The sequence below is a fragment of the Etheostoma cragini genome, chromosome 10, assembly GCF_013103735.1.
Source record: "Etheostoma cragini isolate CJK2018 chromosome 10, CSU_Ecrag_1.0, whole genome shotgun sequence".
Taxonomy (NCBI): domain Eukaryota; kingdom Metazoa; phylum Chordata; class Actinopteri; order Perciformes; family Percidae; genus Etheostoma; species Etheostoma cragini.
The window spans coordinates 8,698,082-8,715,564 of NC_048416.1; the positions used below are offsets into that span (position 1 = coordinate 8,698,082).

At 44.2% G+C, this 17,483-nt stretch overlaps 2 protein-coding genes across 5 annotated transcripts in view; one reads left to right on the forward strand and one right to left on the reverse strand.

Moving 5' to 3' along the window:
* elf2a (E74-like factor 2a (ets domain transcription factor)) overlaps nt 1-17,483 on the forward strand; it is a 28,179-nt gene that overhangs the window by 5,234 nt on the left and 5,462 nt on the right. Inside the window, exons 4-10 of one of the 4 annotated variants that reach the window (XR_004658091.1) lie at nt 1,579-1,686; nt 3,419-3,535; nt 3,683-3,766; nt 4,405-4,597; nt 5,468-5,722; nt 6,685-7,682; nt 8,539-8,544. Coding sequence is in view for 3 of the 4 variants with exons in the window: in XM_034882844.1 (XP_034738735.1) it covers nt 1,579-1,686; nt 3,419-3,535; nt 3,683-3,766; nt 4,405-4,597; nt 5,468-5,722; nt 6,685-7,237 (1,310 nt within the window). In the remaining variant the exon portion in view is untranslated. Of the gene's footprint in view, nt 1-1,578; nt 1,687-3,418; nt 3,536-3,682; nt 3,767-4,404; nt 4,598-5,467; nt 5,723-6,684; nt 7,891-8,538; nt 8,545-17,483 lie in introns of those variants that run through there. The other 3 variants (XM_034882844.1, XM_034882846.1, XM_034882845.1) reach the window with 3 other exon arrangements.
* Nucleotides 12,099-17,483, reverse strand: part of nocta (nocturnin a) — a 12,418-nt gene continuing 7,033 nt past the window's right edge. The window contains exons 2-3 of the mRNA XM_034882849.1: nt 14,314-14,577; nt 12,099-13,168 (exon numbers count right to left, since the gene is read on the reverse strand). Of these exons, the coding sequence (XP_034738740.1) occupies nt 12,300-13,168; nt 14,314-14,577 (1,133 nt within the window). The 3' untranslated portion in view covers nt 12,099-12,299. The remainder of the gene's footprint in view (nt 13,169-14,313; nt 14,578-17,483) is intronic.

A 17,483-nucleotide genomic window follows, 5' to 3' on the forward strand; every position in this document is an offset into this window, starting at 1 on the left:
GCTGACATTAAAAAAAAAAACAAATCTCCGATGGCAGACACGCAACGGGAGTTGCATTTAAACCGAGCAGCAATCTGAAACCCCCGTTCACCAGAAATCTTCTGGTTACTATGTAAGTACTATAAACCGAAGTTAAAAACAAACCTGAAGCTGAAGAAACCCTAAACGTTAACGGAACAGATCCGCAGACCCGATTGACTGACGGAGCGGGAGAGAGAGAGAGAGACAAAGAGAGGCCGAGGGAGCGCATTTCTCCATGTTGGGTGTGTGTGAGATTGATCCGAGCGTGTTTGTGGGCGGGGGGGGGCGCTGTGTTTATCACAGAACGCTGCGCGGCCAGTTGAGGAGTTGTATTCAATCCAAGCACGGATATTGACTCGTATTACTCGTATAATACTTGTGCTCGGAAAAAAGTTTTATCCGTACCGGATACTCGTTTTAGCCGGATACTCGGATCATCCCTAATGTAAAGTATAAACTTCAGGCCACTTTCGTAGGCTATGGAGAAAGCTCTGTGTGGAGCCTCCACAGAAGCATATTTCCGCCTTTAAAAATGGATTGAAGGACAATAGTGGCTAATTATAAGTTCATAGTTCTAGTTATAACTTCCCCTGGGTGGGGTAGGAGTGGGCTCCAGCCTAGTCTATATCAATGACGTTACATTCACCGGGATAGTTCCTATGCTGCCGGAAGTTCTGCTGGATGTCCTCAGTTTTGGCCGGATTGTGGCTGCACCATATCATTATTCTCATTTGAATTGAAAAATAAAAAGATAAAAATGTAAATTATTATAGTGTGATGATTTTATCTTTATTTTTTTATCTCTTCCAAACGAAAACAAATTCTTCTAGTCCGTAGGATAGGATTTGTAGGCCGCGACGTCCCTGCAGCGCCACAATACTTCATTCACAATGGTTTTACATATTTTGCCAACAACAAGTAAAATTGTTATCGCAGCTCGACAGCCATTTTTTCCCAGAGCTTGCCTCCTTACATGCACACGTTCCACCAAAACAAGTACCTTCCCGAGGCTATTTTTCAGAAACACAGTGGCTCTGTCCGGCACTTAGCCCCGCCCAAAAACATTGTGATTGGTTTGAAAGAAATGCCAAATGCGAGACTAGATTCACCCTAACCATAGAAAAAGTGCTTTACACATCATAAAGGCTGTTGCAATGTTCCGCTCCTGTGCACACGTTTAATTTTCACCCTCTAGATCTTGTGTGTCGCAAGAACTGTTATGTACTGTTATTGTCATCTCAACACGTACTTCAACTTTTTGCACTTTCTTTGGCACCGGGGTTGCAGCTTGCTATAACTGCAGTAGACCGTCCTCTGCTGGCAGGAACAACTTCTTACTATTTACACAAGGTTACTGGAAACGAGGAGGGATGAACAATCTGTTTCTTCAAACAAGGAAGTCAGGATTTCGAAACAGCTGTTGTTGCGGTGCTGTTGTGAATGTTCTAACTTTTTCTCATCAAAACCAGGCTCCTTGTGTTGCTATAACATGTCTAGTCTTGTGAGAGTGTCAGTGAGTCTGTTTACTGACGGCCTCCTCTCTGCTCCTCTCCTCAGTGGAGATGTCGGGTCATGACATGGTGTGTTTCGACAAAACATTTGAAGCAGCTGAAGCTCTCCTGCACATGGAGTCTCCTGGAGGACTGCACAGTGAACGCAACACAGGTAAACACGCTGTCAGTACTTCCTCCCAATGTTTCATAGAGAAACTGCTTGTCCTCCCAGGGTTCAAACAAATAACAATCTGCTTCTTTATATATTTTACTAGTTCTCTATCAAAAAACAATTTGTTTTATACAAAAACCCAAATCCAATGAAGTTACATACATTTTACACAACACCCCAACAGCATTGGAACTGGGGTTTGTACAGATAGCCTACTATATAAAGATGGCTCCTTAAAGGTGATATTTATTGATGAGTGCTACTTAATTGGCCAGTTATTGCATCGTGTGTGTGTGTGTGTGTGTGTGTGTGTGTGTGTGTGTGTGTGTGTGTGTGTGTGTGTGTGTGTGTGTGTGTGTGTGTGTGTGTGTGTGTGTGTGTGTGTGTGTGTGTGTGTGTGTGTGTGTGTGTGTGTGTGTGTGTGTGTGTGTGTGTGTGTGTGTGTGTGTGGGGGTGGATGCGCTCGTGCGTGGGGGTATGTGTGTGTGTGCGCGCGCTCGTGCGTGGGTGTGCGCGTGTGAGAGATTTTACATACTGTATTTGTCTGTACGGGAATGTGTGTCTGGTGTGGACCTCAGGAAGAGTAGCTGACTGCTACATCATCAGCTAATGTCGATCCTTTTTAACACACACCAATAAACTGCTTCACTGCTCTGGATCTCATAGGTCTCAAACCTTGCGGTGACTGTGTTATGATGTGCTTCAAAGGTAACTGGGAGATCCCAACGGTTCTATTTGCCAGCTGTTTGTCAATTACACTCGGCAGACACAAGCTAGCTGCTAGCTACCTGTGGGACTCTGCTGATGCTATTTGCCAAGATTGGCTTGCCACTAAGTTGGCCTTTTTTCAATTGCAAAAACATATGACACTATATTTTAACATTGAAAATGCTACAGAGTGGTGCTTCTTCTCTGAGGAATCCTTCTTTCACCAGGCATATATGGCACAGATACAGCTGTGGGAAGAGAGCATGTAAACCAGACAACAGACCAACCTTTCATCAACTCCCAGAACCAGTTGACACAAATAATGGTTGCTAGCTTAAACTTCCACCTACCGCTCCTTGTAGATATTATGTAAGTGATTGAAATTTGAGCTTTAGCAACATGAGCATTGTTTTAAACCATTTTTACTATTAGAAACATTTATTTCAAGCATTGAAAAAAAAAATGTTGGTGAACAAAAACATTAGATATGGATCTAGTAGATAGTAATTGTTCTTAATATTTTATAGTATGAATGAATAATCTAAAACACTGGATCAATCTGGATATTTTTGTAATTGTAGTAGTTAACAACGTTGAATGTTAAAAATGTCACATCGTTGAAATGGTGAAAAATGATTAGTCTGGGTTGTTTGGGTCGCAACCCAGACTTAGAGTCAGTTAGTTTCAGTGTCTCCATGAGGGTTAGTGCGAGTGCAGTGGACACACAAACGTGTGTGAACACATCCATGTATGCAGTATAAACACAAGTGTGCGTGAGCGTGTGGGTGTGTATGAAGATCTTCTATCTGCAGACTCATGGGTCAGACAGACGGACAGATGGACGGACAGACAGACACACACCCCCACACAGACAGACAGAGAGGGGCAGACGCACACACTGCTATGTCCCTGCATCAGCATTTAATAATGACTCACGGCTGTTTACAGACATCTTGATAAGGAACCGCCAAATACAGTGTCCCTGTAGCTTTCTTTAGGAATAATGTGATCTGTTTGACCCCAGCAGAGGATGTGATGATGGAGACGGTGGTGGAGGTGTCTACAGAGTGTGGACCCATGGAGGAGGATTCCTTCCCCATCCCTCCTGAATGTGAACCTGCTGCCAAGAAGAAGAGAGGAGGTCAGTGTCACTACAATACACCCAATGTCACATGGGACTCTCCGAGGCTTAAAGTTCATCAACAGTCAGACAGCTGGCAGTGCTGGAAACTACACCAGCACTGACGAGTTGTTTTGTGTGTGTGTGTGTGTGTGTGCGTGCGTGCAGGTGGACGCAAGCCCAAGACGAACCAGCCTGCGTCAAACGGCTCCTTTGACCTGGGGATCAAAAAGAGACCGAGGGAGGGCAAAGGTTTGTTTTATTGACTTTTTGTTTTGATTCTGTCTAGATGACCCTACTCTGTAAAAGGAATATATGAGTCAAATTTAACCCTAAATCCGATAAATTAGGTCTGTAAATGAAGTTTCACTCTTTTTGTGTGTGTGTGTGTGTGTGTGTGTGTGTGTGTGTGTGTGTGTGTGTGTGTGTGTGTGTGTGTGTGTGTGTGTGTGTGTGTGTGTGTGTGTGTGTGTGTGTGTGTGTGTGTGTGTGTGTGTGTGTGTGTGTGTGTGTGTGTGTGTGTGTGTGTGTGTGTGTTGTATATAAATAATGTACAGAATTTGAACTCTCAGAACACTCCCCAAATGTGTTGTTTGATATCCTCTAATGGTGGCAGTACTAGTTCATGTAGTAAAAATCTAACCACATTTACACTTCTCTTTATTCACTTGATGGCAACGTTTAATACTGCTTTGGTGTCATTGAGAATCAGTTCCAGCTTTTTCCGATCAAAGCTAATCACGCTAACTGAGGTGCTGTGGGAGACGCCTGATGTAGTGGTCCTGTTGGCGAGCCGCGCTGGCCCCTGACCGTCGCTGTGTTGACAATTCATTGTGAAATGTGATTCCGAGCTTCTGGGTTTACGCGATGCTGTGCTTTGTGTCCCGAAGGCAACACCACCTATCTGTGGGAGTTCCTGCTGGAGCTGCTGCAGGATAAAAACACCTGTCCCAAGTATATCAAGTGGATGCAGAGGGAGAAGGGCATCTTCAAACTGGTCGACTCCAAGGCCGTGTCCAAACTGTGGGGGAAGCACAAGAACAAGCCCGACATGAACTACGAGACCATGGGCCGAGCCCTGAGGTCTGCCTAACCATTTACTAGGGCTGCACAATTATCTCTGATTTTATTGGACTCGCAATACTATATACTAGTCAATATCTTAATCACTCACTGCAGTTACTGTTGTGGCGAACTAGTACACTAATACACTAGTGTTGATTACAAACATTATGTAATGTTATGTTTTCTTCTTTTAAATGTTGATCAAATAATTGTCAGTGATTTATTTAACGTATAGGCCTACAGTAGTGAACCGGACCGGCCCTACAGTTCAGCATGCACTGCAAATTAAGAGATTGTGGTAAAGTCTGACTCTGCAGACAGAGATACCAACAGAGCAGTACAGCGTAGCGTTCAGGTCCAGTCTAAGCGGCGCCAGCTTCATTTGTAGATACAGCAGTGGCTGGGGATGAGAGGAAGGCTGGCTGCAGAAAATCTGACGTTTTGGCGCTAGGGATTTGAACCTCTTTTGGGGGGTGCCAAAACTTTTTCTATGCAGGAAAAAAAAACCTGTGAATGAAGTATTGTGGCGCTGCAGAGACGCCCCGGGTCCCGGCCTACAAATCCTATCCTTCAGACTAAAGAAAACCTCTGTTTGGTACAAAATAAGAATGCTGATACAAAAATGATCCTTCCCTCCGATAACGTGAATCATATTAGTCGCAATAATTGCAATTCTCCTCATATGTGTTTTACAGTCCTCAACAGAGTCTGCCTGTCATATATAATAACTGTGTGTGTGTGTGTGTGTGTGTGTGTGTGTGTGTGTGTGTGTGTGTGTGTGTGTGTCTGTGTCTCTCTTTTTTTCTCTCTCTCTCTCTCTCTCTCTCTCTCTCTCTCTCTCTCTCTCTCTCTCTCTCTCTCTCTCCCTCTCTGTGTGTGTGTGTGTAGGTATTACTATCAGCGTGGCATCCTGGCTAAAGTGGAGGGCCAGCGGCTGGCCTACCAGTTCAAAGACATGCCCAAGAACATCCGGGTGATTGACGACGAGGAGGACGGCGAGGAGGTGGAGGACGGCGAGGGCGTGATGGTCGGCAAGCATCCGGCTCACCAGCATGGCCCCGCCAGCCTGGGCACCAGCTCCCCCGCCACCCCCCAGCCTCAGCAGACCTACGTCACCGTCATCCCCAGCAACGCTGCCACCAGGTCTCTGTTTCCACCGTTTTAATACCTTCCACTGATTTAACGCCTTGCCGCAGATCCGTTCTGACGCCACTTATTGTTTTGACAAAAAATAATAAGATAAGATAATTAGTGTCTCTTACAGGAGAAATTGGTCTTGGGCAGTTGAGCGAACAAAAATGGCAACGCATCGCACAGAAACACACGCTCGCAGAAGAGGAGAACCCTCTGCACATCCTCCCTCCCATAATGCACTTAGTTCTACCCAGAATGCACATTTCCTGTTAAATCATACTGTGATCAGTAACTTATCACAATCAGCACAATACACAATTGCACAATGCTGTATCAAATTAATAAATATTGCACCGGTGGCCTACCAGATATAGTTTTGAGTGAATTCCAGGTCTTTTGGTTATTTACGCCACGCCTCTTTATAAAACATAAAACATTGTATTTACTTTACATTTTATGTTTTTTCTTCTTAAATTAACATAAAATTGACAATAGAATATTTCTGAATGAATCATTCATCAATACAAAACAAAGATTTGATCATTAACACCCAAAAAAGTACAAACATGGCAAAAAAAAATATTTCTAACTGCATGACCTCTATCAAGTTTGATGTATTGTCAATTTTGGAATAATAGTGCAATATTATTTATGTAGAGTGTGCATGTAAACCTAGTCATTGATGCGTATTCCATGTGTGAACGGGGCCGGCAACAATCTCATTCAAACTAAGTCTGTTATCCACGGATGAAGAACTGAACTCTGGACTGTAGTCCTTTTCCACAGTACATCTCATATATATATATAGATATATATCTATATCTCTCTCTCTCTCTCTCTCTCTCTCTCTCTCGCTCTCTCATATTACGTATGACATCAGCGACGGCTCCGTTTTATTTAGTAAGCCCTGAGAGTAATGAGAGTGACAGTGAGCCAGCATGAAAAGACCTTCTGTGTGCTTTCTCCTGCAGGTCCATCCGAGCCATGCCATTGGTCATGACCAACTCACTAGGTCAGGTGACGCTAAACTCCTCCTCCATCCTCACCACCACCACGGGAGTCCCAGTAACCGTAGGCAACGCCTCCGCCAGCGCTCCCCCCAAACTGGTCATCCAGGCTCTGCCCACCATGATGCCTGCCGGCTCCAAAGCGGGAGAGAGGATCACCATCATCACCATCCCGGCCAACCAGCTGGCGGCGCTCATGCAGGGCAACCCGTCGGCCCAGCTCACGCAGCTCTTCCAGGCCAAACCTGTGGCGACGCAGTTAGCGCAGGCTGCCGCTAAAGCCGCCGCCCCGGCCCCCGCCCCCACGGTCCAGCTCACAACGGGCCGGCCGACGCCGCACCTCATCCTGGCCAAACCGGCGGCGGTGGCCCAGCCACTGCCGCAGCTCTCTGTCCATGTCCGCCAGCCTCACCCTTCCCCACCCAAAACCCCCAGCACCCAGCCCAAAGCCGAACAATCGGAGGCTCCACCCCCCACCAGCCCACCAGCAGCACCGGCAGAAACCGCCTCGTCCTGAGTGCTCTGCCCCGAGCCAGGTGGGGGGGGGTACAGGACGTGACTGTGGACACTGCTGAGGAAGTGCAGGACACATCCCATCCCCCCCACCCCTGTCGCAGAGCTGTTCTCTGATTGGCTCAGCCTAACGCCGGCGCTTACTATGGAGCTGCAGAAGCCCCACAAAGGATTTAAGGGACTGTTGCGCACACACACACACACACACACACACACACACACACACACACACACACACACACACACACACACACACACACACCCCCTTCGGAGCTCAGGAGTCCTGGGCAGCCTTAGATTGTAAATGAAAAAAACTCCTTTTTGTAATCAAAAGGTAATATAAAAAGCCTGACGAGACTTTGTTGTAAACAGAAATGTAAAAAGCATTTTTTGATACTCAGCGGGTATATATCAGTACACATGTAGTTTGATTTCATGTCTTTGTTTCAGTCCAATGGTTTGTCTCAGAGCTCTGTTACTCCACAGCACTGTTTTTTTTACTGTTCATAAAAAGGGAGTGAAAGGATGTCTGTGTCGAGAATAAAGAACTAAATAGTTTGCTCCACATCTGAAGTATAATATACTATTTTTTTCTCGTATCAGTGTATTGAAGTAGATTTTACTGAAATATGTATTATAAAAAAATGACAAATGTGACTTAATCTGACTGAAGTTGTCTTATTCAACCATGCTAGGGCATCTTCTAGGGCCTCAGAGACACTGCTGCTGGTCGTTGGGGTGGGATTGTGGGATTTGTAGTACACAGGCAGCCCTGCTGTATTTGGTGTTGGTCAGCTACTTGCTGAGAGATGATTACTCCTCTTTGCTAATGCAGAAACTTAGATAGTTTCAAAGTATTTCCCCATGTGCATCGTTCTGAATGAATCTCAAATATTGTTTTTATTATTAGGTTTTCCACAGACAACGTGAATGTTAAAATTGTTTTTCTTTAAACCAAGAGCCCCATCTAGTGGGCTCAGAACATAAAGACTATGGTTCATTTGGTAACTCTAGTGATGATGTAGTAACCATAGTAGCCATTTTATTGTAGTTACAGATTTTTTACAACTGCTTACACACGTTTTAAAAAAACTCCTTTTCCAAAACGCTACACACACACAATGCCCAAAACTGCACACACAAAATGCAAAATGACATTTGATACATTTTGAGATGTGAGGCAAACATGTTGAATTTCCTGGTTAGTAATCAGTTTAGTAATTTGAACATGTGAGGAGTGTGTGAATATGTGTAGCAATTTGATTGGTTGTGTTTGGAAAAAGAAAGCAAGTCACTTCCTTTCAGTTTTCTGTATCTTGGGCAGAGCATTATATGTAGTGTTTTGACTTTTTGTTGTGCAATTGAAACTAAGTTAAAGGCTGAGACATAGCTTATGGTTTGGGTGATTTGGTGTGTTTGGTTCTTTGAGGGAGAACTTTCAAAATCTGTGTGACAAGATTTTGTGTGTAAACAGTTGTTAAAAGAAAACCTGAAAACTTGACATCACTGTAAAATGAGCTGCAGGAACTTTTAGGATAATCACAGCTTCATGAAACTTTACAGGCACAAACTACAGACTGGGGGCTTTCACAGGGTGTGTGCCCTTCCTAGGAATATCAACATGGGAGGGGGGGTGTTCTTGAACAGAAGTGCCCTCCATCCAATCACAATCTCGCAAAAAATTGTACTTTTTGCACTATATCTGTAACAAATGCTATCAACCCAAAGATTGCTGCAGTACCATAAGACAAAATATAAATCATAACCATATAGTTCCGTCACAATGTCTGAGCCCTTATACACAAAACTTTTTATTTGAATAGGTGCCTAATTAAAACACTTTATTACAGATGTAGAAACTCTTGACTGTGCTGAGCTGGGTTTCAGATTGTCAGATTCCGAGCTTTCAGGTGAAGCACATCACTTCTATGTGGCATCTAGTCTCACTTTGCCAGACCTTCCTCCACAGCGCTGTAGAGGAAGGTCTGGTTGCCACACAGCATTCTGGGATAAGAGAAAAACATGCTCTAGTTTATTGGCATTCCTTTAAATTCAATTTAATTTATAGTATCAAAACATAAGATTTATCTCAAGACTATTTACAGATAGAGTAGGTCTAGACCACGTTCTATAATTTACCAACAATTCCAGTAATCCCCCCCCCCCCCCCCCCCCCCCCCCCAGAGCAAGCATAGTGTGACAGTGGTGATGAAATCTGGGACAGACCCAGGCTCGTGGTAGACGGTGGAGGTTCGGGGTGTGATGAACGATGGCATCAATGTTCCCAATAAAGATAATGGCCTAGATTTATCAACCTAACGTAGAAACCAGCGCAGAAATCCTCTTACGACAGGCTTCACGTGGGATTCATGAACTGTTCGTATCACACCAATCAGAGCGTAAGAATGATCGTACATTTATAAACGCAGCGGCTGGAAACGATCGTAATTAAAAAATCCCGCCCCAGTATATTCTTGATTTTGAGGCCTCGCCCCTACTATTTATGACATGGCTAGACGTAATCCGGCTAAGAAGCGCCATATTTCAGAGGTGGAGATTGAAACCCTGACATCTCAGTCTAATTTGCAGTAACGTGTGTACTATTTGGCGGAATTAAAACTGGTACTATGCTGTAGGAAGAATTTGGAATAGAAAGAGATCACTGATGGGATCAACAGTGTTCCAGCACCAGCTGAAGATTATTTAATTGTATAAATCTTGGCATACGTATACTCCTGATAGTAATATACAGGCTTATATTGCAATCTCTTAGGCCTACATGTAGGTGTTCCTATTCATAAATAAACACACGGTAGCAGAGTTTATGCAGTGTTGTGTTATGCATTATGTTTTTTTTTTCCTCATGTTTATTCATGGGTCTGAGGTCTCAACAGCTGTGAGGGAGAGCACATCCTCCGCCCCCCTGTGCTGGACCACCTCACCGACCCGGTCTCCTGACAGCAAAGGGACTGGTAAAACAAGCCGTCATATGTTAGTCAATGGTAGAAAGAAATCGTTCACTTGTGGCCATTTACGACACTAAATAAAAATGTGCGCAGTCATGTTTCCTATATTGAATGTCATAGTCCAACATAACACTATACCTTTTGAAAGTAAGGAGTAACATCCCGTCTCCTTGGTATGGCCCCCAATTGGGGCAGTACCGGATACTGGGCATCGGGTCAGCTCAGTCTCTACATTTATGGGCCCCTGTTATCCTGCGCGATGTTGTGCAGAACCCCACATGTTGCAGTCTTCTTCTGGCGTGTATAGTAGGGAATAAGCTCCCCAGAGCTTTGTTAGGAACAAGCATTCTGGGTCATGAATGCACACTGATGGAAAGGGAGAGGGGCTCAGTGTGTCAAAGGAAGTCCCCTGGCAGTCTAAAACTATAACAGCATAATTAAGAGGTGGTCCAAGGCAGACCTGAGCCAGTTCTATAAGGGTTGGAAGATAAATCTGACAACAATAAAGAGAAGCAGAGAAGAGAAGGGGTGCCGTGTCTGCAGCTATACACCCTCCCCCGCTGGTCTAGGCGAACGCTACAACTCCTCATTCCATAACTATAAGCTTTATCAAAGAGTAGAGTTTTAAGTTTACTCTTAAATGTGTTGACGATGTCTGCCCCCCCCCCCGAACCCAGACTGGGAGCTGGTTCCACAGGAGAGCAGCCTGATAGCTGAAGGCTCTGGATCCAATTCTACTTTTAGAGACTCTAGGAACCACAAGTACCTTTGCTTTCTGGGAGTGCAGTGCTCTGTTGGGACAAAAATGCTCTAGATAAGATGGTGCTTGACCATTTAACTTTGTAGGTCAGGAGAAGGATTTTAAATTCAGTCCGGGATTTTACAGGAAGCTAATGCAGGAGAAATAGGATTTTTGACTTTTCTTTGTTCTTGTCAGAACACGTGCTGCAGCATTCTGGATCAGCTGGAGAACCTTATGGGACTTATTTTAGCATCCTGATCATAAGGAATTACTGTAGTGACTAGTATAGACTAGTTTTTCAGCATCGTTTTGAATCAGATGTTGCCTTTTTGGCAATGTTACGAAGGTGACAAAAGGTCTTCCTTGAGGTTTGCTTTAAGGGCGTTTTCCCACCGACAGCCTTTAGTTTGGTTAAATCGAACTAGAGTTTGTTTGCCCCATTGCTGCGGTTCGTTCTAACTCTCGCGACAATCAAACTCTGGTGTGCACCAAAAACCAAAGTTGTTAGTTGTCATGATGACAACTAACAACAATCGCAATTTTTAGGACCAGTCAAATAAAATGACTATGGCAAACAGCTCAATGGGCTTTCTATCCATTTTATTCCTACAACGTACGTCTTAATGAGTAAACTTTACCAGGCAGGAAATCAATAACAGTCAAAAAGAAGTATAAGAGTCAAAAATAGTTACTTAATTTTTTATAAATTAACAGGTTACTTATGTTCAGTGAAGTCATGGCAACAACATTGTCATGGTTGCATGTCAAACTGAGAAACCTCAATGCAAAATAATGGACAAAAGAAAAGAGCTTGATTTTGCTATAACCAAATGAAAAAAATTCAAAGAATAAAAGTCAAAATATGAAGTGATTATACTTTTAACTGCACTTGGTTTCCTTGGTTCAAACATCAGGAGATGTGCCCCTTAGCTGCCATTTCAGCTGAAGTTCAGGTACAGAAACACGTTAAAGCTCAAAGAACCATGGGGCCGACAGGCTCGCCCACCTCTACACAAGTCAACGGAGCCAATTCCAAAATCATTTCTAAAGCTAGAAGTAATTTTTCCATCAGAAGTGATGTTATAATTTCTCATTTCACTTCTTCTAATGTTCCCCAGTATGCCTTCTTTTATGCCTTATGCCAATATGCCTTATCTTTTAAATAATAGCAACATTACAGAAAGTGGTTTGTGTCTCAAAGCAAATTCTTCACACTCCAATCAGACTCCACTTCCATGACTCGATCTGGCAGATGACATCACGTTCCTCAGTCCCGATTTGCAGTAGAAGGTTGAGGAATGTTTCCAGCAGTCCACTCTCAGTCATCCTATTGGTCCCGGGCTGCTGTGATTGGCAGCCTACATCAACCTATGGGGCTCCTCCCTGAAGCTGATGTCACAGAGCAGTGATACATGGTCAGAGGGGTAGTGGTAGGAGGGCAGGCGGTCGGGGCCGATCTGCTCCTCCGTGGGAATGTCCAAGAGGCAGTCCACGCTCAGAGCCCCGTGGCTGTACCAGATGTAGTCCAGAGTGCTGCAGCTCTCTCCAGACGGACGGATCTTCCACGTGGTATAGGCCGGCTCCGTCTGGCCGTCAGAGCTCAACAGCTTGTACGCAGAGTTCAGGCCGAGGGCGGAGGAGCTGAAGCGCCGGTAAACGTCCTCGGATGGCTCGGCGTTAAAGTCCCCGCACACCACCAGAGGGACGGTGCCTGGCGCCGCCTCCGTCTGGCCGCTGCTGCCGCTCTGGGACGTTATGTTGCGTAAACTCTGCAGCAAGTCGGCACCCTGCGCACTGCGCAGCCGCTCCCATCCGCTGCGAGCCTTCAGATGGGTGACGGCCACGCACAGCCGCTGGCCCGTCACCTGGCAGATCAGCGTCTGGACGATGGCGACCTGGTTGGTGGGCAGCATCATGGCCGAGAGCCGCAGGTGAGCGGTGGCCTGGAGAGAGAAGCGCGAGCGGCGGTAAAACAGAGCGCAGCCGTCGGGCCCATTGTTCTGCTCCACGTCCAGACAGGGAGACCAGGGCTTGGCCAGGAAGCTGCCTTGGTAACCGAGGCTGGCCAGGATGGGCTGGAACGTGTCGTAGTAGTGGTCCACTTCCTGTAGGCACAGGACGTCGGGGCGGTAGGTGAGGATCTCCTCCATGATCAGGTACTTCCGCTCCTGCCAGTTGAGAGCGTCCATTGGACAGCGGACAAACCCGTCCTTCCCCTCGCCCAGAGCTGAAACAATGAGAGAAAGATTGTCAGTTTTGGACCCGGGAGGACAAAACAAGGACTAAAGATTTGAGATTTTTGACTCTTTTTTCAGACTTTTTAGTTTTCACTAACACCACCTTACTACCACTAGTTATACACTATTTTTTTGGAATTGATGGTCAATAACACTCATGTATGCAGAATTATACCTTATGAGAGTTACAAAAGCAGAAATTATGAATTATTTAGACTAATAGTCTAGATCAGAGATGATAGAGATGAGTTTATTTAAGAATTAAAGTGATCAATTGTATTTGCAAAGAGCGTTGTAAGGAATCCAATCCATTTTTTGTGGTAATTTGGTTAAATCAAAACTCATATTTAGACATTTTTTAAAGGGGTCAAATTTCACTCAAGTCATCCATTTTTAATTCTTGGTTCTGTAAGACTCTCCTCCTCTCCAAAACAAGCGCACCCGGGGATTCAAACCGGTAAGAAACACTTCTAAAAAGCAGGGCCGTGGCCGAGCAGCCGCTAACGATCGCTAGCTAGCTAGTTTCTCTTATGATTTAAGTTCCCGACGTTTGATGACTAAAATCCTACATCTCGTTATAAAAAAAAATAAATCAAGATATAAAAAGGTACATGGTCAAAATTAGTGGTGTCGACCAATACTGGTTTTTCAAGGCCAACACCGATTATTAATGTGAATGAAACAGATATGAATTCATAGAATATGGCTTAAACGTAATAAAAGACAATATCTAACACTTTCTGGCAGACAACCCCAATGCTGACGCATGCACTAAGGGCATGTGACTAAATGTAACGGACCCTAACATGTCTTTGACTAAAGGAATGGATTTCTCTGGGTTTGAACATTGTCGGAAGCATTTAGGATAATGCAAGTACTCGATTCAACAAAAAATAGAACATAGCTCAAACAGTTTTTAGACATTTTAAAGCAGAAGAGTTCCATATTATACCCAAAGCACAGCGGTACTTTTAGATAAATGGTAAGATACAAATTCAAGGGGTTATTTATTTTAACCAGGCAAGCAGTGGTTAAAAAATAACCCGTTATATTTGGATACAACTTCTAAATGTAAGTAGGTCACTGGAGTAATCCCGAATCCACAACAATGAAAGGCTTATTGCCACGTTTCTACCTTGTGCGAGTATGTTCCACTGCATGATCCGTATGGCCGGGCTGAGCTTGTGGCGGCGGGACCCCGTGCCGCTGGGATAGACCAGATGGCGATGTGGCCGGGCCGGACGCCTCTGCAGGGCCGCCTCACACTCTCTGAGCAGCTGGTCCGGGTCGGCCTGGGCCAGGTCCTGGTCTGGGTTCTCCTCTGGGTACGGGTCTGGTTGGGTCAGTGACTGGGCCAACGTCCCAAACAACCTGCTGCTGCTGCCTCCCATTGGACAAACTGACGGAGAGGAAACCAGGGGAAACATTAAAAAGGTGCTCTGTGCCAACATAAGCTACTGATCATACCAGACCAAGAAAGTATGAATATGCGTATTGACTTGACCAAGTATGTGGTTTAAGTGCCTGAATGCAGAAATTCAACTTTTCATTTGTAAGGAGGAACATTGTGTCATTCCTTCTTTTGTCCCGTGTTGCCAGATGTGCCGTGCGTTCTCTTGTTCTTAGTGCTTCAGTTTTTGCTCTCCACTCTCTAAAGGAAGCTATGAATCATGGGTACACCATTTTTGTATCCTGGTGATTTCTATATGACTGCAGTTCCTTGGAGACCCTGCTTTAATACTTTTCTTCCATTAATGGATATGGATCTCCATAAACTGATATCTGCATATGAATGCCAATTCTGTAGGCAACGGGACAGTCAGTCAGAGTAGTACTGACCAATCACGTTTTAGCGGGCTGTGGTTGCATACGGGTAAAACAGTCTGTTGAAATCTCGCTGCAGCCCATGGGAAGGCTGGGCTTCACATCAAACCCCGCCCACATCTGAGTCAGCCATTTTTTGTTGTTGCTTACGTCACGCTCAACCCGACGAGACAGCCTGGTAGCGATGCTGATATAAACTCTAGTTTCACATTAGATGATAGAAACTGATGATGTACGCTGAACACAAACGACATTTCATGTAGTTACTGTAATTGGGCCAGTGTACTTTTTCGTGCATTAGATTTCTGATTTTGAAACAATATTCAAATTTGAAAAATGGGTAATTTTCCAGCTTGTATCTATTGATGACAATGTGTTTAAACAGAAAACAAGCCATATTTAATTTAATTTAGCCCTCAAAAGTAGAGTAAAGCTGCCTGCACATCATGCTGCGGTGCCCAGCTACGTCCTGCTGTGCCTTGTAGTGCCCACAGCGCCCTGCTATGCCATGAACTACTACAAAGAACTACCATTTTTTCTATTTTTGTTGTTTCCACTCTTCATTCTAACCCCAGCCGGCCCGTCAGACACCGCCTACCAAGAGCCTGGGTCTGACCCAGGTTTCTGCCTAAAAGGAAGTTTTTCCTCGCCACTGTCGCACTGTTGCTTGCTCCGGAGGAAACTACTAGAACTGTTGGGTCCTTGTAAATTCTGGAGTGTGGTCTAGACCTCTTGTCTGTAAAGTGTATCGAGATAACTCTTGTTATGATTGATACTAGAATTAAAATTGAACTTAAGCAATTTCCTCTCTGCACACCACCAGGTAGCATGCAGACCAAAGCACAGCGCAGAGGTGGCAAAGAAATTATTTTCTGTTGCTAGGTAACAAAATGCTGTTGACTTAGGTCACGCTTTCCAAAGAATAGCGGCAACTAGGTCAAAGTTCTCTTTGTCGTCTCCCTTTCCCTGAATCATCAGCTCCTACCGCCTCCCTCCCCCTCTCGATCGGTGTTTGACAGAATGACCTCTAGATAGCAGTATGCTTGTCTTATACATGGAGAAAAAAAAGGAGGAGGGGGGGGTTCTCCATTATCACGACTTAAATGATTTAGAATTCACATTTTATTTCTTTTTAATCCGTGTGTTATATCTTTCTAAAACATGTGTACTATGTTGTTGTTTTACATAACTAAGACTATAGAAGTGTATAGAAGAGGTCAAATTAAAATTGAGAACCTCTGGCCTAACTGACTGAATGAGTAGGTGAGGTTTTGATTAGAAACCACATGTTGTCTAACGAGCTCATGTGCTCTCTGGATAACTGGGACTAGAACAGGAGACAGAGTCTGGGTTGTTCTCTTTGTCACTGGCACATTTACATGGTTTGAGACCTTTCTTAACCTGGTTAATTCACCTATCTGACTTTGTGTCAGTGTGCACTATTTCATGTGCCTAAAGGGTAACTACTGTTTTTTTCAACCTGGCTGGTTGGTCCGAGGTTTTTGTGTCTAAGTGACTGATGGGAACAACAATCTTTGAGATTGTTCTAATATTAAGTGAGATTTCTGCTGTTGGCAGAGCTGAAACAAGCTACAAAAAAAAAAGTTTTTTAAAAACATCCTCAAAATTGTGTTCGCTAAACCCACCAGACTCTGTGTAAATGTTTTTTTTTTTTTTAAATACACTTCATTCAAAGTCAACAAACAAAATACAAAATATTAAATATCTTTCCACTTTTCCCAACCCTCACAACTGTAGTTTTGGTTGAAATGAACATAGTTTGAAAATGTGAAAATAAGTTGGCTCTTTTTTTAAATGGAGTTTGGTGGCTTTAGCAACTTCAGAGCGGTCTCTGGTTAAACAGAAAAGGTTTCAAAGAGGATTTATCTCTGAAGGGATCCTTTACATAAAGTTGTCAGTCACCTAGAATATTAATCTCAGCCTGTCAGCGGCTAAACGAGCACCTTTGTGAAGGTTAATACAAGCTGGACAATCGCCCTATTAACTTACATTGTAGCTTGGTTCAGCGCTGCTGACTGCAGCGATCTTGCTTATATGGAACCAATGTCAAAGATTGTTGTTCCCATCAGTCACTTACACAGGACCAGGGAAGGCTGCACAAAATCTCATGGCATCACATTCAAAATGTATAAAGGATATTTCAGCCAAAACCAAAACTGTCCACCTTCAACCTACCGACTGATCGCCTGACTCCATCCTCCCTAGAACCACATCACTAGTTTGACTAAAAACCTATCGATACACAGTGCAAAACAACGCCATAACTGTGGCCTCATAATGACCAGACCGTCATATCAGCTCCACTCTGACACTGTGTCAATTCAAACAACAAGCAACGTTTTCTTTGTTGTACGTCAGGCTACTGTTGCATGCAATGGGATTACTTCATCTTACTCAATAATGTCCTCCTTCAGTGTCATCATTTACAAATATGTATATACATACAGTTATGTAGTTTCC